At 38.3% G+C, this 24524-nt stretch overlaps 2 protein-coding genes across 7 annotated transcripts in view; one reads left to right on the forward strand and one right to left on the reverse strand.

The window, feature by feature from the left end:
- Nucleotides 1-19250, forward strand: part of LOC143662252 (centriolin-like) — a 64531-nt gene extending 45281 nt beyond the window's left edge. For all 4 annotated transcript variants that reach the window (XM_077135827.1, XM_077135825.1, XM_077135826.1 and 1 more), the window contains 2 exons: nt 10244-10410; nt 19176-19250. In XM_077135827.1, coding sequence (XP_076991942.1) covers nt 10244-10410; nt 19176-19179 — 171 coding nt within the window. In that variant the 3' untranslated portion in view covers nt 19180-19250. The remainder of the gene's footprint in view (nt 1-10243; nt 10411-19175) is intronic.
- On the reverse strand, nt 4812-23674 carry SNRPD1 (small nuclear ribonucleoprotein D1 polypeptide). Of its 3 annotated transcripts, none has more exons than XM_077135823.1 (4): nt 23076-23674; nt 12103-12179; nt 8763-8954; nt 4812-4989 (listed from the first exon to the last, which is right to left on the reverse strand). In XM_077135823.1, exons 2-4 carry the CDS (start codon nt 12170-12172, stop codon nt 4913-4915), a joined length of 339 nt encoding a protein of 112 aa, XP_076991938.1. In that variant the 5' UTR covers nt 12173-12179; nt 23076-23674; the 3' UTR covers nt 4812-4912. The 3 variants fall into 3 exon arrangements, with proteins under 3 accessions (XP_076991938.1, XP_076991936.1, XP_076991935.1); XM_077135821.1 differs by lacking the exon at nt 23076-23674 and adding an exon at nt 22054-22222; XM_077135820.1 differs by lacking the exon at nt 23076-23674 and adding an exon at nt 21799-21989.
- Nucleotides 23675-24524: the final 850 nt, after the last annotated feature.

Genomic DNA, 24524 nt, shown 5'->3' on the forward strand with positions numbered 1-24524 from the left:
TTCAACTTGTTTCTCACTGCCCAACTACCTGCAAATGGCTTCTCTGCTCTGCAAGATAAAACTTTGGGAAGAGACAGAGAGGAGTCATATTTCCAAGCTCAGTCTCTTTCACTTCGTTGATTTGCAGTGACACATGTGCAGCCCATAATGCACACTGTGGCCACTCTACTCCTTTGAGGCAGACAGGAACCCCCAATAGGAGCCAACCTGGCTCTACCATGTGTTGTGGAGAGGGTGGGAAAGAGGGCAGCAAGGGTGCCAGAGTTCTTTTTAAGGCTTTTGAAGCTATTTTATTAACCTCGCACTTGCCCAGTTAATGCAGCCTTTTAACTGTTTTCTGTAGTTTTGAGGAAGGTTACTGTCTTTAAGATTCCTCTGCCGTTTTTGCCCCAGGGGGGCTGGAACAATGGCTTCCTTCAGAGGAGGACCCCAGTGATTTGGGTATGAAGTAGCTGATCGAAGGTAGATAACTGGGATCACACCACACAGCCCCAGTTTTGAGAACTAGTTCTTTATATCCCACCCAGGCATCAGCAAACTGAGACAGGAGCTGGTGTTCAGTCCCCACTGCTGTAGGAATGGGGATGGTTCTGTTGCAGGAAGGGTCAAACTCACTGGTTTTTAGCCTTTTCCTCCTGCTCTTCCTTGGATGCTGTATTCACCCGGAGTTTGAAAGTGGTTGATTGAGACAGTTGGTGCCAGTTCAATAGCTGTTTTAGTGGTGACAGTTTCCTGGACCTTCCTACTTCTTCCCACAATATACATACATATATATACAACGACAATATGTATACATATATATACAACTCAAACCTTCCCCAAAATATATGGAATACATTAATAAAACTACAAAACTTAACTGAAAGGGAAAAACTAGTTTGAATAAATGGATCACCATGTCATAACTGTCTTATTTTGTGGACTGGATCCATTGGAATTATCACATTAAATAATAAAAACTGAAATCAGATATATCCCCCTCTTTGGTTGCTTTTAATTGGAATATCTCTAGAATAATGTCAGCTATTAGTTTAAGACAGAAAATCTTACGTGATTTTGACATTATAAAATATCACATGAATTTTGATTAGAGTATATTACTACATTTTAAAAGTACTAAGCCACCCTTGCCTAACCCATCATGATTACAATAAATTAAATATACTGTGAATTTTTATTTTCTACTGTTTCACTTAGGGTTTTCTATCTTTACTCAGAATTAAATTTCTTTAAATATAAAATAACTTATTAAATCCTTTATCAATTGACACTAATTATGTTGGCTCCCCATTTGCATAGGTATTCAGAGGCATGTCCAGACTGTCATTATTGATCAGAAATGTCTGCCACGGATAGAAGGGAGGCACAGAGGAACATATGCTACAGATGTCTAATGCCCAGTCTATACTATTTGGACTCATAGAATAAGAGAATGCAGACTTAGTCTTTCATTCATTTTACAGCCAGACAGCATTTGAACTGAAAATGATTACAATTTTAACAGTGAAATTCTTCTCTTTCATGTAATATCATTAAATCCATGCTTTTTCTTCTTACAAACTGTTCTAGTTTGCTAGCTGCCGGAATGCAACACACCAGAGACGGATTGGCTTTTAATAAAAGGGGATTTATTTTGTTGGTTCTTCAGAGGAAAGGCAGCTAACTTTCCACTGAGGTTCTTTCTTACGTGGAAGGCACAGGATGGTCTCTGCTGGTCTTCTCTCCAGGCCCCTGGGTTCCAACAACTTTCCCCGGGGTAATTTCTTTCTCCATCTCCAAGGGCCCAGGCTGAGCTGCAAGTGCTGAGATGAGGAATGCCAAGCTGCTAGCAGTGCTACGTTGCAATCTCTCATTTAAGCACCAGCCAATTAAGTCAAACATCACTCATTGCAGCAGACACGCCTCCTAGCTGACTGCAGATGTAATTGGCAACAGATGAGGTTCACGTACGGTTGGCTTTTGTCCGCAGCAACAAGACTAGGTATGCTCACCTGGCCAAGTTGACAACTGAATCTAACTAACACACAAACCAATGAAAATGAACTAAAAGAAAGGCAGCATTCAATACACATGTTCACTATATGACACCAACAGAAGTTCACCAAATCATGTCTGAATATACAAAAAGCTCCAATCCTGTTCAATTTTATACTTTTCTTTAGAAGAAAGTCTTTATTAAAGTAAAATCACTGTATGTGTGAAGATTTGTCAATAAAATTATTATTTAAAAAAAAACACTAAATATCTTAAGCTTTAAAAGATATTAGGTGTGGGCAAAATGCTGTTGTATTGAAGTCTTATGACTTTTTTTTCTTGGAAAGAGAAGCGTGCTACAGTCTGGTTTGCTTTTATTCTCATTGCAATGCTTCCTTTATAAACAGCTACTTATGGCAATTACGTCAGCCAGCTTTTTCTTCACAGTTTAAGCCTTTTCACCTAAAAATTACCTCCAGCAGAATAAATTCAATTTAGTATCCACAGTAGTTTATCCTATGCTTAAACCATTTCTTAGACTGGTTTTACAATGCCAACATCTTAAAGACATTAAACCTTCAAAATAAAACATAGTTAAAATCTTAAATGTTATCTAGTATTTGAACATGAAAATGAGCTGCCATTACATACTACTTTTAAAATGGACAAGAAATATGAAGTACTCTTTTACCTGCAGAGATTCTACCACAATTTGCAATTATGTATTTGTTTCCTTAACATGCAGGAAACAATTATGTTTATTCAGTAGCTGTGTGTGGTTCTTTTCTGTCTGCCCCCTTCAAATCTTCTCTCCAACCTGCCTTCTGGTTTATCTTTGGCTTCAACCCATAGGGGCACCAGCAAGAGATTAGGAAAATAATGAATTTATTCTCTCAATGTCTTCATTCACAAAAGGTACAGAGGAAAATTACATATTGATGGTAGAGTGCCACAGGAGCTGAAGTTTAATATATTTACTACTAAAAAATATTCAAATAAAATTGTATTTAATCATAGATTTCATATATGATCCCCACCATCTTTTATTGGATCATAGTAATTGTGATAAAATTGTCTAACTACTGCTGGTTAATTTGTGATAAAATAGCTAAGCACTATGGGACAGCTTCAATGACTTATGAACAACAGAAAAAACGTATCAACTATGGAATTATCTTCAGGAGATGAGCAAGATACTCTTAAAAATATATATATATACATATATATATGTGTGTGTGTGTGTAATATATATATATTCCAAGCTTACAGTTTCATTTAAAATACACATGCACGTGCACACACACACACACAGTGCTCTTGCCATCTCTCAAATTAAGTAACTCTCTTATAGGGCCCTTGCAGAAAATTTTCTTTTCATTAAAAACAAACAAAAAAGCCAACAATTTAGTTCACTCACATTCTCAAACTCAGCTTGCTTTCTTAGTACAGAAATGGTAGTAAGCTTGACAAAAACAGTACTGGCTTGTATACAGTTTTTGTGAAGCTTAATTAAACACTTTAAAAAATTCATTATTAGTGATTGAAAATAAGTAAGTCTTTTTCATTTTGTTCTTAAAGGACTCCTCATACTTGACAAAGTCATTAGTAGGTACATTCCAAATCAGCATGAGGTTTTAACACTGGTCATAACTGATAAGTAATTAGGTATCTGCAGTTTCAACTCAGGAGAACTTAAAACTATTCTACTGAGAACCTATTATAAAACAAAAAATACTGTTGCCAGCAGCTGTCAATGAGTACTGTCTTCTCCGGGGACAGAGGGCACACCATCAGGGATGCACAGGCCAGAGCCAACTCTAGCATCTCTGGACTTCTGGGCACACAAGGGTCCAGTGGACATGAAAGGGGCACCTCTCAGTAAGGTGGCCTGTGTCTGTGAAACTGAGGCACAGCGTGACCTTGGGGTCTAAGTCATTTGTTCATTTACTTTCATTCATTTACCCAGCCATTTGTCTGCTCCAAAACATGCACTGAACAGCTGCTGTAAAGGAGAAATGGTTTAAGGCAGTAATTAGGGACAAACTGCTTGGGACTGATGCTCATTTCTGTTATTTCCAAACTGCAACTCTGGGCAAGTTACTTAACTTCTTTGTGCCTCAGTTTCCTCACCTAGAATACAGATAAAACCAGCACCTCCCTAAGTCAGTTTAACTGAGCTAAACCATGTGAACTGTGGATGAAAAGATGTCTGGGATTTGCTTTAAAATAATCCAGATTGAGGAGGAGAGGGAAGTAGAGCTAAAACAAGATGGGGTAAATGTTGATTATTTTTGAAGCTAAGTGAGAGAAACCTGGGGATTCATTACATTGTTTTCTTGACCTTTACATGTGTTTAAAAATTTCTGAAATAAAAAGCTTTTTATATAAAAAAATTTAAAAAATAATAAAAATATTAACAATGACAACAAAATCACTGACTCCTGATTTAGAAAATGACCATTATTTTTTTTTACCAAATATCTAAGTATCCATGGAGTAAAACTCAAGGAAAAAGAATCAATTGTAGACCCCATTCCGCAGGACTTAAGTTTCTGAAGTACAAAAAAGAATTTATTTCATGTGTGGGTAGGTTTCACAGAATGGAAATTAATAAAATGTATCCTCACAATGCATGTCAAGTAAAAGGTGTATATTCTGTATAGACTCATCATAAAATAAAAACTTTCATTAAAAAAATTAAAGTATAATCACCCAAGAATGGAATTTTTCTAGAACTGCCAAATAAGTTATGCTTAACTCTTCCTGTATTAGTATCATGCATATATATATATATGAAACTACTAAAACTTTAATTTGATAGTCAATAGACAATGTGGTCCCATATTTAGGTTTATTAAAAACTGACATAAACAAACAAAAGCTGTACAAAAAAATAGCCCAGTTACTTAGCACTTTGAAACATGAATCTTGAGAGACATTATCGCCTAGGACCCCCTCTTCCTCTACCACGGCCACGTCCTCTTCCTCTCCCTCGGCCTCTGCCTCTTCCTGCAACTGAAGGAAAAGCAAGTTAAATTTTCTTCTGTGCTGATATTACCTGGCCACCACAAATAGCATTTTTATATCTATACACACATCCTTCCCTTATAGATCTTGATAAGCAGCTACAGTAGACCAACATTAACTCAGCCTCTGTGAAATGTGTTAGGTCACAGCCACTTTCTCCTATCCCATACACATGCATTATATTATCAAGCAGAACCAGCAACTGTTGGCCTATAGATTCTTTAATGTTTCATTTGAAAATTTACTTACTGGGAAACTGATCAAGTTTTAAAATATTTTTTTCTATCTTTGTATCATGTCTCAAATTTGCCACAAACTGAATTGCAAATGACTTGACCCTTGCATTGTATCACATGACCTAATCATAACCTAGTGCTTTAATCCATATAGAAATATCCTAGTCAAACAGCCATCATGTCCATACTTGTATATCACAATGATAAAGTACTCCTTTTCAAAATGAGTCTATTTCAGCTTTGGACAGCTATGAATATTTAACTCGTCAGTTCTCTTCCCCACTTTGCAAAGCCAAATGATCATTTCCATTACAGGTAGAGAGGAGAGAAAAGATGCATTCTCCAAAGATACTGAATTCGAAAAACTTCAAATTTGAAAATACTTGCAAAGTGGGTAGCAGTATGAGGCAAAGGGCTGACAGAAAGGGAGGGGGATTAGGTCAGGATTTTTCAAGTTATGGGTTGTAAGCATTTTGTTTTTTTACTGAAAGGGAACAGAAAAGGCACTGCATATATTTAGGTTAAGTAATTCTTAGTGAGACTTGCTACAGTTATGTGTTTAAGTAAGTGGGTCATGATTCAAAAAATATTTCTTACTATGCGTAGAGAGCAAATAAGTCTCAAATTCATTATATTAAGTGATGTCTACAAAACACCCTTTTTCTCCTGCCCTCCTCCTATAATGCTGGCTGCCAGACATAGGTGTCCTAATGTAGGTGAATGCTGTTTTTTTTTTTGGGGGGGGGGTTGGGGGAGTGGAGGTGAGGGAGGGGGATACAGCTCTAGAAAAGACTTACAAATCCTGAAATTTTGGGAAATCCTCAGTGAAGAGGTCAACTCACTTCTGAATCACCCTATAAGGAGACCCACCAGCTAAGGAGTCCAGCCTCCTACTAGAACTTCTCTTTCTAGACTCATTGTTAAATAATAATGGATGGTTAATGCTTTCAAGATAAAGCCTTCAACATAAAAAAAACAAATACAAAGAAAATAAAAAAAGAGAAATTAGTAAAAACAAATAACACCGAGTACAGAATAAAACTTCAAAAGCAAAACTATAATATCCTACCAGTGATAAGAAAAAGTTATATCCAAAAAGAACAGGGTTGTATGAAAAATAATCAGGGAGCAAGAGTCTTGAAAATTAAGTATGCGCTTGAATGGAAAATAAGAGTACAGGAAATTTCTCAAATAACAAAACAAATATACAGAATGAAAGAGAAAAGACAGAGAACTGATCCAGAAGGCCTGATTATTAAGAATTCCAGGAGGAAATAACAGAGTAAACAAAGGGGAAGAAACCGTCAAAGCCAGACAAGTACATTTCCTAGCTCCTTGCCCTATGACCCAGCAACAGCACTACTTGGTATATACCCAGAAGAGCTGAAAGCAACGACACAAACGGACATTTGCACACCGATGTTCACAGCAGCATTATTCACAATCGCCAAAAGATGGAAACAAACCAAATGTCCATCAACAGACGAGTTGATCAATAAAATGTGGTATATACGTACAATGGAATATTATGCAGTAGTAAGACAAAATGACCTCTCAAAGCACATGACAAGATGTATGAGCCTTGAGGACATAATGCTGAGCAAAATTAGCCAGACACAAAAGGACATATACTTTATGATTCCACTTTTATGACCAGCATAAAGGTATAATCAGAGGCTTATATCACAAAATACAGGGGACTTAGAGATATACAGAAGCTAGAGATGGGTGAACCGTTAGCTAATGAGGCTGAACACCAATGTAAGGGGATAGGAGTGAAAGTGATTCTCTAATGGGTTTAGAAGTAATATTACAATATTGAAGATGAACAAATTGAAAGGGGTTATATGGACCTATGTGTCCCACTGACTCACACCAGAAATATGAATGAGTTCTTGTAAGAATTACTTGAAAGATATGATTCTTGTATAAAGGGTGTTTAAGTCCAGGGCACAGGGGGAAAATTGCTATTGCATGCTATGAGCTATGTTTAAAAGGAAACCATCAGCACTACCACAGCAACAGCAGAGGTAAATAATGGGGTGAGGGACAAGCATTAAGAGGAGGTTTAGATTTCCTATTTCGTGAGGGTTTTCTGTCTCCTGGGAACAATGAAATTATCTAAAATCGAGAATGTTGATGTACTGTGGACTTTGGGCCCTATATATGATGCCCAATGAAAGGAGGTGGCTGAAGGATGCACTGATGGAGAAGTAGAATGGCTAACGATGGTGTATACTTATGAACAAAGGCTGTGCTAACCAAAAGGAACACTGTCGTGAGGCATGAAATGATGTGAATGAATATATGGGACATTTGGCGAGACAAAATAAGCCAGAAACAAAAAACAACAATGGTAGGGTCACCTTTAGAAAACGCTTTAAGAAAACAGGGGCCTAGATTGTAAGCTTTTAGAGCAGATACATTAAGTCCGGAGTGGTGACTATTATTTCTGGATTTTGAGAGGCTGTTTTATACATGTAACCTGATATCAGAGATAAGAATGAAGTCAAACAGGTTGGGGTTAAAGTAATTCAGAACATAGGGGTAAGGAAGACAGTGTCTATATTTTAGAACCATACACACTCTTTGAGTTCAATGGAAGAAAGGTTTATTTGATCTGGAACTGAAATTTCCTGTACTGCATGATCTAATTCAACCTATCTGTATAGCTCATTTGAACACTGAAACACAAGATGCACAGAATGAGAAAGAGGTCCTTTAAACCTGTATAGATTACTGTAATGCCTAGAAACATTCTAGAGTGTGTTAAACGAATAATTAAATAGTACTGGCAGGGCGGGCCACAGTGGCTCAGCAGGCAGAGTTCTCACCTGCCATGCTGGAGACCGGGGTTCGATTCCCGGTGCCTGCCATACAGGAAAAAAAAAAAAAGTATTGGCTAAGTTCCCTGAGGGAGGGGAGAAAGAATATGGAACTATTAAACCTCACCATCAGGGAATACCCTGATACTGTGTCAAACTTTAGGAATACCCACATCAATAGGCCATGCCCTTGATCATGAGGCTTACTCTTGTGAAGTTCATGTAGGTAGCATAGAAGCTTACACTACCTATAGGAATGCCTAAGAGTTACTTCTGGAGGACCTCTGTTGTTGCCTAGATGTGGCCTCAGTCTCTCTAAGCTCACTATGGAAGTGAGATCACTCCCCTCCCCACTACGTGGGACATGACATCCAGGGGTGAAAATCTCCCTGGCAACATGGAAGAGGACTCCCAGGGGTGAATCCAGATCTGGCACCATGGGATCAACAATTATATCCTGACCAAATGTGAGAAAAGAAGTGTAATTAATAAAGTATCAGTGGCAGAGGGAGTTCAAATAGAGTCGAGAAGCTCTATTATAGCAACACCAGGAGCTATAATAAATACTGACATGCACCCATGCATGGCAAGTATAAGAAATTTTAAAGAACAAAAATTATTCATTAATTTAGTATTTTGAATAGTGAATCGTGGTATGTATACATCATTCATAAAGGCTTTCATAAGCCTTCAAACTTACCAGCTTCCCTTTTCTTGGATTTCACCTTGGGTTCAACATCCACAAGTAGTGTATCCAGAGGCAAGCTGTCTGGCAGAATAAAATACCGAATATTATTTCCTCGAATACTCAGCGTTTCCAGCTGTACAGGTTCTCTGTTCTTCAGGGTCATTTTCACAGCTTTCAGATGTGTATTCATGCTGACGTCCACACCTAAAGAGAATGGGACAATTCTAAGCATAATAAAGACAACAAATTACTCTATAAGCCATAGTAAATACCATTACTACAAATGAATACTCTCTGTTCTGCTAAACTGTAAACTTCTATGACACAATTTAGCACACATGCAATTGGAAATGCCTTCACAGGAGATTTCCTCAGAATGCCAATATTTTGCACAATTACATATGCTTACAGAATTTAAAGCAATAAGTCATGGAGGAACCCTGGCTGGTCCACATGCCTTATGGTAGGTGCTGATTACAAGGTTTGCCTATATCCTTCTGCACGAATACACTGTCTCTATAACTTCTTATACCCCATTCCATGAAGCCATCCTCATCTTTTCTTTAAAAAACAAAAAAAAAAAGAAGCATATATTTACCATATTTTTCCATATTTACAAAGAATTTAACATGTTTTTGCATGAGCAGGCACCAGGAATCAAACCCAGGTCTCCGGCATGGCAGGCAAGAACTCTGCCTGCTGAGCCACAGTGGATGGCCCTAACATGTTCTTTTAACTGCTTAAAAAAGAAAAAGATAATTGTTTTTTCAGTACTCATAAAATGTTGCATAGGTTTTGAGTGGTCTGTCCCGACCTATCTTTTCTATAAATGCATTACTCTTACTATGAGACTTTGCGGACTACAAAGCAAGTCTTTTTCAATATGAATACATGATATTATACATGATTACTGGAGCCTTTGCCAAATGATATCTGAACAAATGAGAAATCTAAAGATCGAATTAATTTCTGTCCTTAGAAAGTTAAGGCCAGAAAACATGAATTCTCCACTTTTCTAACATCCATCTCAAATTTTTTATTACTAATCCTTTCCTCCTTCCTCCCAGAGAAAGTAGACATCCTCTTTCTTCCCAAGATTACAAATAAGCTTTTGATACCATTCTACTTCTTTGAGGACCCTGATCCACGCAAAGACAGGAAAACAATAGCTAAGACTTATGAGCTCTTTCTATATTTCAGGAAAACTGCCCGCAAAAACATTCTAATTAATCCTCAACATCCCCATGGAACATATGTGATTATCCCCATTTTGAGGATTAAAATAACACATTCATATTTATATACATATTCATAAAGAAAACATGAGAAACTTTAAAAACTTTTCAAGGGTAAATGTGTCTTTAAAAAGTAACCTTCTTCCCCTCATCATTTGTTTCTTTTCTTCAGCTATCATTCCCTTGTCATATCAATTTTTTATGTCTAGTCTAATTAACCTTTTTTCTTCTATTTCTCTTTTATCTTCCTTTCTTCAGTCTTTTCTTTTGCACCTGTGGTCTCATGGCGTGAACCGAAGGCTTGTTTTTTTGTGTGTCTCTGTGGGTTTGAAGTCATGCCAAGATGTTGCCCATGTCTTACGTAAGAATAACACAAGGTATACTGAATTCTCTGAAGGAATTAAGCTTATCTACTTGGAAGACAGGTAAGAAGGCATTCTTATTTCTTCCTTATTAACTACTTACCCATTCAATCTCAACTTGTCTTAACCACAGAAAAAATACAGATCCTTGTAGGCAACTCATCCCATCCCTACAGACGCATTCCTCTGCAAGTTAGGGTAGCTATGGAGAGAGGTTCCTAATACTCTAGAAACCATGAAGTCATCCTTACATGTTACATGTCACCCTCACTGATTCACCAAGTCCATTCTATTCAACTGCCTAAATAGCAACCGAATTTGTCAAATCTTCTTTATTATTTTCATTTTTCATAACAGCTTTCTAGATTCCTGTCTTTTCCCTACATGTCAACCTCCAAACATTACTTGTTCTGCAAACCTCATGTCAAGTGGTTATGTAAACACCTTCAATAGTTCTCATCAGCTAATGGACAATATCTCAGTTTCACAGTGTGACATTCAAGATCTTCCACAAAGTCTCCCCATCCCACCCGTTCCCCCCCCCCAACTAATTTCCTACTGCTCCTCTACTCCTGATCCCAACCCTTTACTTCACTGCAAGTAGGATGATGTCTTCTGGACCCACTAGGTTTCTTCATGGTTCGTATATAGGCTGTTTTCTTGTTTCAAATGTTCATTCTTTTCCTTATAAGATTAGCCACCCTTATTCCTCATCACACACTTCCTTCAAATAACATCCTGGAGCTATCCCCATACAAACTTTTAACTCTGTGCAATGTCTACCAGCACATGATATACAGTAAATACTCAATAAAGTTTTACTGAATGAGTTAAACATTTCCCCTTGGATTAGCTAAGGGAGTAAGATGCTAATCTCTACTGAAGAGGATTTCATGGTGAAGGAAGCAGTTTGCTGAGCCTATAAAGTCAAGCAGGAGCTTGGCAAATATGAGGCAAACAGTCTATATGAGCTACCATTTCCTCTCCACAAATTATCATCTTGATTTTGATCCCCAATTTACTGAAACTTCTACCCTGAGACATCCATTTATTAGGTGCTGACATATGTTAGGCAAACCGTGCATCATACTATTTGTGTGTGTGTCTTCAACCAAGAAATTATTTATAAATTTACAATTTAAATATTTCAGATAGTGGGACCATATGTTAAAATAGCATTTTCTTTCATTTGGCTCGTGAATTCTTTTGAAATTTTTCAACTCTTTGGAACACATATTATGAGCAAAATACTGCAGTGGGCCTTAAATATAAACTAAATATACAATATCATTACAGCAGAGTTAGACATGTAAGAAAAGGGACTGAAAGAAAATACTCCAAATATATTGATCATCTTAGCACAGTAAAAATATTGTTTCCTCTCCCCTCCCCCGAACACTTCTCACTTAATTCTTCCCAAGATAATCAGTCACAGAACTCCATCCCCTCAACCTGAAGGTATTTATAATTTAATACTGGACACAAAATTCTAATAAAAGTAAAATGTATTTTAGAAGAAGCAACATTTCAGGCAGAAAATCGAGTCATAAATAGGATAAATTGGAGAATTCAGTTTGGTTGGAGCATAAGTACTTAAGGTAAGACTTAAGTGAGAAGGTCAACAAAATAATTCACCCAAAAACAATGAGGACTGGTACTACAATAATGTTATTAAGCCATCCAAGAAAAAGAATTCAGGTTTGCAGGTAGAAGAGACAAAACGAAGTGTTTATAAAAGCAGTCCAACTTCCATACCTGTGATGGTTCCATGGACCTGTGTTCCATTCTTCAATTCAATTGTTACAGTTTCATGACTCAATTTCATCAAAAATCTATAAAGACAATAGGAATAAAACAATAAATTTTCACCTTCAACACTTTAAAATGCTTACTAAATAGAAAAGGGTGAATTCTAGGAACTGAAAAACTGCTACAGATGCTGTTTCAATTCCTACTGATAATCTGCATAACAATCTTAGCTTTCCCTGAATTACACCCACAACAATTATAATAGACATTGTTATTTAGAAGACAGTGATTCTCTAAACTATAATATACATCTTAACATCAAACCAATATATATATGTAAGATCTGAAACATTATAAACCACAATAAAGAAATCAAGACTTTATCATTGGTAGTTAAAGAGTACATGCTAGACTATGGGCCTTTTACATAATGCCTGACGAATGTAGCTGGCTGAAGGATGCACTGATGGAGAAGTAGAATGGCTAACGATGGTATATACTTATGAATGAAGGTTGTGCTGCTACAAAAAGGAACAATGTTGTGAGGCATGCAATGATGTGAATGAACATGTGGGACATGTGGTGAGACAAAATAAGCCAGAAACAAAAAAACAACAACGATATGGTCACCTTTAGAAAATGCTTTAAGAAAACAGGGGCCTAGATTGTAAGCTTTTAGAGCAGATACATTAAGTCCAGAGTGGTGACTATTATTTCTGGATTTTGAGAGGCTGTTTTATACATGTAACCTGATATCAGAGATAAGAACGAAGTCAAACAGGTTTGGGGTTAAAGTAATTCAGAACATAGGGGTAAGGAAGACAGTGTCTATATTTTAGAACCATACACACTCTTTGAGTCCAATGGAAGAAAGGTTTATTTGATCTGGAACTGAAATTTCCTGTAGTGCATGATCTAATTCAACCTATCTGTATAGCTCATTTGAACAACTGAAACACAAGATGCACAGAATGAGAAAGAGGTCCTTTAAACCTGTATAGATTACTGTAATGCCTGGAAACATCCTGGAGTATATTAAATGGATAATTAAATAGTATTGGCAGGGCGGGCCACAGTGGCGCAGCAGGCAGAGTTCTCATCTGCCATGCTGAAGACCAGGGTTCGATTCCCGGTGCCTGCCCATACAGGAAAAAAAAAGTATTGGCAAAGTTCCCTAAAGGATGAGAGAAAGAATACGGAACTATTAAACCTTACCATCAGGGAATACCCTGATACTGTGTCAAACTTTAGGGACACCCAAATCAATAGTCCATGCCTTCGATCATGAGGCTTACTCTTGTGAAGCTCATGGAGGTAGCACAGAAGCTTAGACTACCTACAGGAATGCCTAAGAGTTACTTCTGGAGGACCTCTGTTGTTGCCCAGATGTGGCCTCAGTCTCTCTAAGCCCAACTCTGCAAATGAAATCATTGCTCTCCCCCCTATGTGCGACACGACATCCAGGGGTGAAAGTCTCCCTGGCGACGTGGGAGAAGACATCCAGCAATTAATCCAGACCTGGCACCGTGGGATCAACAATACCATCCTGACCAAAAGGGGGAAAAGAAGTGCAATTAATAAAGTATCAGTGGCAGAGAAAGTTCAAATAGAGTTGAGGCTACTCAGGAGGTTGCTCTTATGCAAGCTTCAGGTAGCCCTTGCTACCTATCATAACCTGCCAACCCCCAACCAGGACCATCCCAGCCAATCCTAAAGAACACCTAGGTCAATATATAAGATTCCACAAGGGTTCCAGGCACTAGAGTAACTTTTCAAAACCTACAACCTCCAGATGGGTCCCTAGTCCAGATGAAGTCCTGAAACCTAGCCCAGCCCCTCCAGAACATCAGATAATTCCATCTCCCTACGCCATATTAGTGAACTTCCAATATGAAAAATTTAGAATTGCCGTAGCCCAAACACCCCTAAAGAGAGGTATGGAATGATCAAAGGTGATGGTGGAATTATACATAGAAGATAGGACTTAACAAATGAATCTGAATGCTGAATAATTAAATAATTCTTTTAGTCTCCAGTATTTTAGAGCAGCTAGAAGTAAAACCCTAAAATTGTGAAATTGTAAGCCATGTCAAAGTCTGAAATATGTTCTACAACTAATTGTGGTGCTGTGCTTTGAAATTTATAGCTTTTTTGTATATATGTTAGTTTTCACAAAAAAAAGGAAAAAAAGTTGATTGTGATGATAAAAGGATTTAAGCCCCCTAGTCTTCTATATTCTGGAGCCGCTAGAAGAAAAATATGAGAGGATCGTATGGTAGCCCATGACAAACTCTGGAATCTGTACTGCAACCACTTGCTGAAAAGTGCTTTGAACACTAGTGCCTTTTTATTTCTTTGCTCTGCATATATTTTATACTATACGGTAAAAAAAAAAAAGTTAAGAAAAGAAAGAATACATGCTTATTCTTCCAAGCCTTTTTATATTCATTCATACGCAATCATCAGATTTGTTTTTAAATAGATTGGGTCATATTTTAATAACTTCTTTGAACCGTGTTTCTCATTTAAAAGTATACTGGCGATATTTTCATGTCAATATATTAAGAACATTCTTTGTAAGGGATGGATAATATTCCACTATATGCAAATACCATAGAAGTACTACTTATTATTCTCCTGCTGGTGGATGTTAGGTTATTTTCCACTTTTGGTTACTATAAATCCATTTATGCAAACCCTCACCAACACTAATTGTCATCAATCTTCTAAATTTTTGTCAGTTAAATAGGGGACAAAAGGCAATTTGCTTTTTATTAATTACTAATGAGTTAAATATCTTTTCATAAAGAATAATCACCTAAGTTTGTGTATGTTATCTTTAGTCTCAAAACTTTTTTTCATTTTTTATGTTGTTAAATTTGTTAATGCTTTGAAGGTATGTAATTTGACTAGGAAGGTGTTCCCCATTGCCAGATTGCAAAAAGTCTCATTTTTTTCTAGTTTTACATTTAGAGTTTTAATCCATCTGGATTTCAACTTATTATGTGCAGTGTGAGGTAGGAAATCTGCCTGTATTGTTTTCCCCAACTATAAAGTCAGTTAACTTGGTATTTACTGAATAATTCATCTTCCCCATTTCACAGCTTCTTCTGTTTTCCCCCAACTTTCTATGAAGAAAAATTGTAGAAGAAAAATGGAAAGATCCACAAATTAGTAATCATTAAATGTCGCCATTTTTTTCCCAGTCTCTTTTTCTCCACACACAACTTATACTTTTGCCACACTATCTGACCATAAATTGTGGACATTATAGCATTTCGGCATGCATTTTCTAATAAGGACATTCTCCCACAAAACCATCATATTAGAATCACTTCTAAGAAAATGAACAATAATACCACAATATCATCTAATATGATAATTCAGTATCATTTATACTAAAAACTTCCAGTCTTTAATGCGTACTTTGTACACCACCCTATTCGTAGCACCTATGACACTTAACGGTTACATGATGAAAAACTGAAGGGTTTTCATCAAAGATGCAGAGTGCCAGGGTCATATTTACATTTTAAAGAGAATCTGGGACAAATGTATATAAAGATTTTAGAGACAAAGTCCAATCTATAGGAAGATAAATTAGGTGATTATAGAAGTATCCAGGATAAAGCTACAGTAATCAAGACATAAGGAGCAACAAACAAATTAATGGACCAGAATAGAGAGCTCAGAAATAGATCCACATGTATATAATCATTTGATTTTCTACAAAGGTGTCAAAGCAGTCCAAAAGGCAAAGTCTTCTCAACAGATGCTGCGATAACTGGAAATCCATGAGGAAAAAAAAAAAAATGAACCCACACCCTTAACTGACATCATATACAAATTGTAATTCGAGGTGGATCACAGACTTAAACATAAAGCTTACAGAGGAAAACAAAGGAGAATAACTTCAGACTTGCGGGTCAAGATGGCGGCTTAACAACGTGCGCATTTTAGTTCGTCCTCCAGAACAACTACTAAATAACCAGAAACAGTACAGAACAGCTCCTGGGGCCACGTCAGTGACCAGACACACAGCGTACCCCAGTCTGGACCAGCTGGACCAGCTGCGCACACCCTCCAGAACTGTGAGTTCCCAAAGCTGCGGTGGCCAGTGCCCCTCCCCCACAGGCCACTTCCCAGAGGGGAAAGGAAAGGACTTTACCAGCAGCAGGGACTGGGCACAATCAAATGCCAATTGTGGAACTAATTAACAAATTCTGACTACTAAAAATAGGCCCCCAGCTCAGGTGAACCTGGTCAAAGTGGAGGTTGCTCATTTTTGCCCCTGTGCCAAGGGGGCAGGACTGACAGAAAAAGGGGATAAAAAAAAAAAAAAAGAAGGAAACAGGTTTTTGTGGCGGTGTATCTACAAAGGCTTGACTGCCTCTGGATACAGCAGCAGGACTTTTCAGGCTGCAACGGCCCCAGGCACAGGCAGAAGTGAGCTCTTTTGGGGGCTTATCTGGAGCTTGTGCCTTCCCCAGGGGAGGGGTGAAGCCCCACCCAGGTGGATTCCCTCCATCAAGGAATTCAGACACCAGGGCTTGGTAATTTGAAGCCATTAAAACCAGCCTACAACCTCTCCTCTGTCTCCACCACGCCCCCAGCAGGGAGAGTCTGCCAAAGTTAAAGGTACCGCATTATCTTATGCTGGTGGGACCTGCAGTCAGACAAGCGCCACATACTGAGCAGGATAAGAAAAACAGAGTCCAGAGACTTCACAGGAAAGGCTCTCACCCTCAGGGAAAACCAACGCAGGTGACTCTTTCCTCCTGAGAGGAGGCCAGTTTGGTCTGGGAAAATCTGGCTGGGGTCTATAATATCTAAGTAGACCCTCTTAAGTGTGTGTGTGGGAAAGGCACCACACAAGCAGGGCAAGAAACAAGAAAACAAGAACTGAAAAATTCTCCTCTGTTAAACAAAACTTAAGCTAAAGGTCCAGATAAAGCTGAATGGAATGTCAAAGAACAGATAGACAACAAATTCATCCAGCAAGAAAACCCTAGATAAAAGAAGTGAATGCAATCTCCAGAATAAACTAATTAAGGTAATTAAATGCCTAGACGCCAGCAAAAAATAACAAATCACACTAGGAAAATTAAAGATATGGCCCAGTCAAAGGAACAAACCCACAATTCAAATGACATACAGGAGCTGAAACAATTAATTCAGAATGTACGAACAGACATGGAAAACCTCCTCAAAAATCAAATCAATGAATTGAGGAAGGATATAAAGAAGGCAAGGAAAGAACAAAAAGAAGAAATTGAAAGTCTGAAAAAACAAATCACAGAACTTATGGGAATGAAAGACACAGTAGAAGAGATGAAAAAAACAATGGAAACCTACAATGGTAGATTTCGAGAGACAGAACTTGGATTTCTGAACTGGAGGACGGAACATCTGAAATCCGACAAGAAACAGAAACTATAGGGAAAAAAATGGAAAAATATGAGCAGGGACTCAGGGAATTGAAAGACAACATGAAGCGCATGAATATACATGTTGTGGGTGTCCCAGAAGGAGAAGAGAAGGGAAAAGGAGGAGAAAAACTAATGGAGGAAATTATCACTGAAAATTTCCCAACTCTTATGAAAGACTTAAAATAACAGATCCAAGAAGTGCAGCATACCCCAAAGAGAATAGATCCAAACAGACATACTCCAAGACATTTAATAATCAGAACGTCAGAGGTCAAAGAGAAAGAGAGGATCTTGAAAGCAGCAAGAGAAAAGCAATCCATCACATACAAGGGAAGTCCACAATAAGACTATGCGCAGATCTCTCAGCAGAAACCATGGAGGCGAGAAGACAGTGGGATGATATATTTAAATTATTAAGAGAAAAACTACCAACCAAGAATTCTATATCCAGCAAAATTGTCCTTCAAAAATGAGGGAGAAATTAAAATATTTTCAGACAAAAAATCACTGAGAGAATTTGTGACCAAGAGGCCAGCTCTGCAAGAAATACTAAAGGGAACACTAGAGACAGATATGGAGGCAGAAGAGAGAGGTGTGGAGAAGAGTGTAGAAAGGAAGACTATGAGGAAAGGTAAAAAGAAAGAAAATTAGATATGACATATAAAATCCAGAAGGCAAAATAGTAGAAGAAAGTACTACCCATGCAGTAGTAACACTGAATGTTAATAGATTAAACTCTCCAATCAAAAGACATAGTCTGGAAGAATGGATTAAAAAACAGGACCCATCTATATGCTGTCTCTCCTCAAAGGACACGAGGCCAAGAACACAAATGGACATTTACACACCAATGTTTATAGTAGCATTATTAACAATTACCAAGAGATGGAAACAGCCAAAATGTCCATCAACAGACAGTTGGCTAAACAGACTGTGACAGTTACATAAGATGGAATATTATGCAGCTGTAAGACAGAATAAAGTTATGAAGTATGTAACAACATGAACGGACCTTAAGGACATTATTGCTGAGTGTGATTAGCCAGAAACAAAAGGACAAATGCTGTATGGTCTCACTGATATGAACTGACATTAGTGAATAAACTTGGAATATCTCCTTGGTAACAGGGACCATCAGAAGATAGAGATAGGGTAAGATATTGGGTAATTGGCGCTGAAGGGATACAGATTGTGCAACAGGACTGAATATAAAAACTCAGAAATGGACAGCACAATATTACCTAACTGTAATACAATTATGTTGAAACACTGAATGAAGCTGCATGAGAATGATAGAAGGAGGAGGGCTGGGACATAAATGAAATCATAAAAGATAGACGATAAAGATTGAGATGGTGTAATCTAGGAATGCCTAGAGTGTATAATGATAGTGACTAAATATACAAATTAAAAAAATGTTTTTGCATGAGGAAGAACAAAAGAACGTCATTACTGCAGTGTGCTGAAAATAGATGGTACTTCATATTTTAAAATTTCAACTAATGTGAGACTAAAGCAAAAAATGTTTATTTGGTACAAATCTATACTTTGACTAGTGCATCTCCTAATATAACTTATATGGATAGTTGATTGAACACCTTAAGTACATGGAACTTTGTATAGGACATGAGATTTTGTTGGTTTGTCCAGGTGATGCCATGATGAATCCCAGAGTGATCTGATCAGTGAGTGGGAAAGTATTTGCAAAGTCCCCTCCGGAGAATGGTGAGAATGGGGCGGGGGGGGGGGGACGACGACGACGACTCAACTTCCCCAAGTTAAATTCTTGATATTCTCACAAGCAATGTGGACATCCAAAGCTATAGCTATAGGCTGAGCCCCCAGTCTCGGGGTATGTTCATATGAAACTTAACCCCACAGGGGATGGGTCAAGCCTACTTAAAATTAAGCCTAAGAGTCACCCCCAAGAGAACCTCTTTTGTTGCTCAGATGTGGCCTCTCTCTCCAGCCAACACAGCAAGCAGACTCACCACCCTCCCCCTGTCTACGTGGGACATGACTCCCAGGTGTGTGGACCTTCCTGGCAGCATGGGACAGAAATCCCAGAATGAACTGAGATTCAGCATCAAGGGATTGAGAAAAACTGTAGAATGAGCTGAGACCCAGCATCAAGGGATTGAGAAAACCCTCTAGACCAAAAGGGGGAAGAGTGAAATGAGACAAAGTGTCAATGGCTGAGAGATTCCAAACAGAGTCCAGAGGTTATTCTGGAGGTTATTCTTATGCATTAAGTAGACATCACCTTGTTATCCAAGATGTAAGGGAGAGGCTGGAAGGAACTGCCTGAAAATGTACAGTTGTGTTCCAGTAGCCATGTTTCTTAATGATGATTGTATAATGATATAGCTTTCACAAGTGACTGTGTGATTGTGAAAACTTTGTGTCTGATGCTCCTTTTATCTACCTTGTCAACAGACAGATAGAACATATGGAATAAAAATAAATAATAGGGGGAACAAATGTTAAAACAGATTTAGTTTGAAACGCTAGTGATCAATGAAAGGGATCAGTAAGGGGTATGGCCTGTAAAATTTTTTTTTTCTGTTATATTTTTCTGTTGTCTTTTTATTTTTTTCTGAATTGATGCTAATGTTCTGAGAAATGATCATGATGATGAATATGCAATTATGTGATGATATTGTGAATTGCTGAGTGTATGTGTTGGGAATGTTTGTTTCTTATAATTTTTTTTAATTAATAAAAAATTTTTTAAAAAAGGAGAATAACTTCATAGGCAAAGGTTTCTTTGACAGGACAGAGAACAAAACACATCATAAAAGAAAAAGCTGCTACATCAAAACTTGTTCAAAATAAACTTTTTGCTCATCATGGTATCATTACAGGTAAATAAATAAACCACAAACAAAGAGAAAATATATTTGACAAAGAACTGGTATCCAGGATATACAAAGACTCTCCACTCAATAATAAACAATAAAATAAGCAAAGATTCAAACTTCAAAGAAGACACATGAACAACCAATGAATGACAGGTGAAAAAATACTCAATATTATCAGTCACTAGGAAAATATAAATTAAAGCCATTACAAGATAACTTTATACATCCGCTAAAATGAAGAGGACAGGCAATTACAAATGCTGGTGAGGATGTGGCGCAATTAGAACTCTAATATATTGCTGGTGGGAGCAATCACTTCAGAAAACGGTCTGGCAGTTTCTCACGAAACTAAACGTATACTATGATCATGGAATGTCTTTATTATCATTATTATTATTTTTTGGCATGGGCAGGCTCTGGGAATCGAACCCGGGTCTCCGGCATGGCAGGCGAAAATTTTGCCACTGAGTCACGGTTGCACCGCCCCGGAATGTCTTTTAAACGAGACAAACTGAATCCAAGTTTTACATAAAAGTTAACTGTAAATAAATTCATATTGGCAGGTCTCTAGAAATTGCAAAAATGTACTTAAGTTCTGTCACGTTTTTGCCCAAAATTATATTCCAAATAAAAATGTACTAAAAATTAATCCCAGATGCCTTATATAAAAACTTACATATTATATTCTAAAAATTGAATATAATCTTGAGAAGTTTGTACGCCATTTCAAAGATACTAGAAATAAATACAATTTAAAAACAAAGATACCAGAAATAATCTACTACTTCGCCTTCACGAAACAGAAAATTCCAACAGGCGAACTCCGCCTCTTTTTTTTTTTTTTTTTTTTTTTAATGATTCTCTTAGCGCACAGCCTAACAGGCGCCCAATAACCGTTTGGTAACATTGACAATCGTTGACTCAATAAAAAAGAAATAAACCAAATCTATCTGCAGGTAGTTTGAAATTTATTACTCAAAACGTTGAACAAATCTTCCGCAATTTAGATCAAACAGAAAAACAAATAACACAAGAAAAAAATCTATCATCTGTGCAATTAGCCACTATACGGGTAGTGATGATTACTGCCCCGCGGGGGGATATTTACCTAAATCAAAAGCCCACCTTAAGTGACTAAAGATAAAATAATCAAGAGCTTAGGGAGGATAAGAAAATAATCTAAAAAAACTTAAGTCAGAAGTCTATGCCTGATTTTAAACATTTTGGAAATGCCACGTTGGGTTTTATTATTAAAAACGCATTAACTTAAACAACTAGTTATCCATGACATACAGCTTTTCTCTACATCTTCCATTTGCTTAGGAAGTGTAGACCTAGTTATACTAGCCGAGAGGGGCCAGAAAAATAAGCTAGACCAGAACACGAATTCGCTCGAAATGAAAATCCCTAACCGAAAGTGATTCTCGAAAATTTGGTGCAACACCACTAAGGCCTCAGAGACACTTAAGGGAAGAAATGTCCACCTCGGGAACACACACGAGATGCCGGCACCGCCAAGATGGGGGTGGGAGGGCAGGCGCCGGAGGCCGTTACCAGGCCGCGCGCGCACGCGGCTTTCGCGCCCCATACAACCGAAGCGGCACAGCTTCCCCACTCCGGCCCACACTTTCCCTTCACAACTCGCACTCCGCTGGTCGCCTCCTCACCTCACGAGCTTCATCCTAGCGGCACAATCGCCCTTTCGGTCCGATAGTGCAAAAAACACACAACCAAAGAGCAACGGGCACGGGAGTATGAATGGCCGGAAACGTTTACTCCAGGGGTCCGGACGTAAAGAGCGCGCGGAGCGCTGCGGACGTACGGCAGGAACGCCGACGCCACGCTGGGCCGCGCTCCCTTCCGGCTGCTTGAGCGCGATTGCCCCCTCTGGCGGCTGGAGGTGTGCAGTGAGCAGGCTGAGGGGCTGTAGGACTGGTCTAGGAGGAAATGTCATGCAAGAAGAAGATTTGAAGAGACTAAATTCAATTAAGTGGCTTGCGGTCGTCACGCTTCAGTGAAGCAAGGCACCGTGCATTATGCAACACCAAATATACCCATAAGTGAAGGGAAGTTCTGAGAGAAGTCCAAAGCATAATTCTAAATCTAGTCCAGCATGGTACCAAGAGCCTCAGCATGACTTAATGGACCTAAGAAAATCATACATATCTGATCATTTTCACTTCATAGTTCTGATCGCAACGTCAAATGGGCACCCTATACTGCTCAGAGATCCTCTTATGCTTCTTCAGTAAGCTCACAAATTGTTTCATACCTTCTTTCTTCTCTCTTTTTCATACCTTCCACAACCCCTCTTCCCGAAACCATTCCCTGCTAATGTTCTATACTGCTTTAGAAAACAAGTCATCCTTTTGCCTTCCTCCCTGTTACAAAATTAGGATGTTGCTTCCTTCAAAGGCAAATTCCTCTTAATTGTAGCCTGGGTCCCATTTCTCATTTTCTCAAGAATTTCATTCCTCAATTCCCTCTCTAATTTGAATTATCAATTTCCTCCTTTCTTCTGGATTTTCCCCATCAGCATAGAAATTTATCTCAAACACAAAACAAAACGGTCCTCTGGTTCAGTGCCATTTATTGCCAGATTTCCCTATTCTCTTTCACAGAAAATCTTTTTGAATGAGCAAGTCTATACTTGTTTCATCACTTCCAATTCACTCTTCATACTACTTACTGAAAGTGCTTTTCTAACAGTCATCAAAAACCTCTGAAGCAAATGTTTCTACTTTCCTCCTACTCAGTGTCTCAGCAGCATTAAACACAAGCACTCATTTTTTTAAACACTTGCTTCTCCTGGTGTCCAGGATGCTAAGAACACCTGGTTTTCTTCCTAACCCACTAGCTTCTTTTTCAGGTTTTTCTTGGCTGGATCGTTTTTCTCTGCTGGCATGTTATATGTTGGAATGCTTCAGGGCTTACCCTAGGCCCTATATAGTGTCTTAATGGATTTTTTTTTCTTTTAGTTTAGGTGATCTCCCCCAATGCCTTTAATTTGTATCTCCAACCTGGACTTCATTCCTGATCACCAGAACTATCTAATGTTCTAAGGCAATGCTCATCAGACTTCAATGTACTTAGGTCTCATCTGCAAAAATTTAAAAATGAAAATTTGATTCAATTGATGGGGGACCTGAAATTTAGCTTTTCTAACAAGCTTCAGTTGATGCAGATGACCCTAGTATATAGGAAGGCTGTAGTGGGCATTTGTTGGCTGCCTTCTCAACATTTATTCCCATCTCTTCCCAAAGCTCCTAATATCTTTCTGGCGATCTATATGGCACTAAAGAAGCCAACTCTATTATGTCAACCATCACATTCCATTGCATGTCACAGTAGGCATGGATCTAGCTGGTCCAATCAGACCTTTGCAGGGAAGGCTCTTCCCTTTTGGAATGTGAATAAGGGAGGTAATAGCCCCTACAGCTATTGGGAACTCCCTTAGAACCATATAAGAATCAGTCTCAGATTTTGTAGGTTTGTCCAGTGTAATGCCTCAATAAATCCCAGAAGGATTTGAACAGTGAATGAAAAAGTATTTGCAAAGTTCCCTTGGGGGAATGGTGAAAATGGGGGAAATTCAACTTTCTCAAGTGGAGAATTCTGGATATTCTCACAAGGAGTGGGGAAAACCAAAGCGATAAATTGAGCCCCCAATCTTGGGGTTTGTTCATATGAACTTAACCCCGCAAAGGATAGGCTAAGCCTACTTAAAGTTAGGCCTAAGAGTCACCCCAAGAGAACCTCTTTTGTTGCTCAGATGGGGCCTCTCTCTCTCAGCTAACACGACAAGCATACTCACTGCCCTTCCCCTCTCTACATGGGACATGACTCCAGGAGTGTGGACTTTCCTGGCAACGTGGGACAGAAATCTTAGAATAAGCTGGGACTCAGCACCAAGAGATTGAGAAAATCTTCTTGACCAAAAGGGGGAAGAGAGAAATGAGACAAAATAAAGTGTCATGCGAGAGATTGCAAACAGAGTCGAGAGGTTATCCTGGAGGTAATTCTTACACATTAAATAGATAGCACCTTTTCAGTTAAGGTGTAACAGAGAGGCTGGAGGGAACTGCCTGAAAATGTAGAGCTGTGTTCCAGTACCCATGTTTCTTGAAGATGATTGTAT

This window comes from Tamandua tetradactyla, chromosome 18, assembly GCF_023851605.1.
Source record: "Tamandua tetradactyla isolate mTamTet1 chromosome 18, mTamTet1.pri, whole genome shotgun sequence".
Classification (NCBI taxonomy): Eukaryota; Metazoa; Chordata; class Mammalia; order Pilosa; family Myrmecophagidae; genus Tamandua; species Tamandua tetradactyla.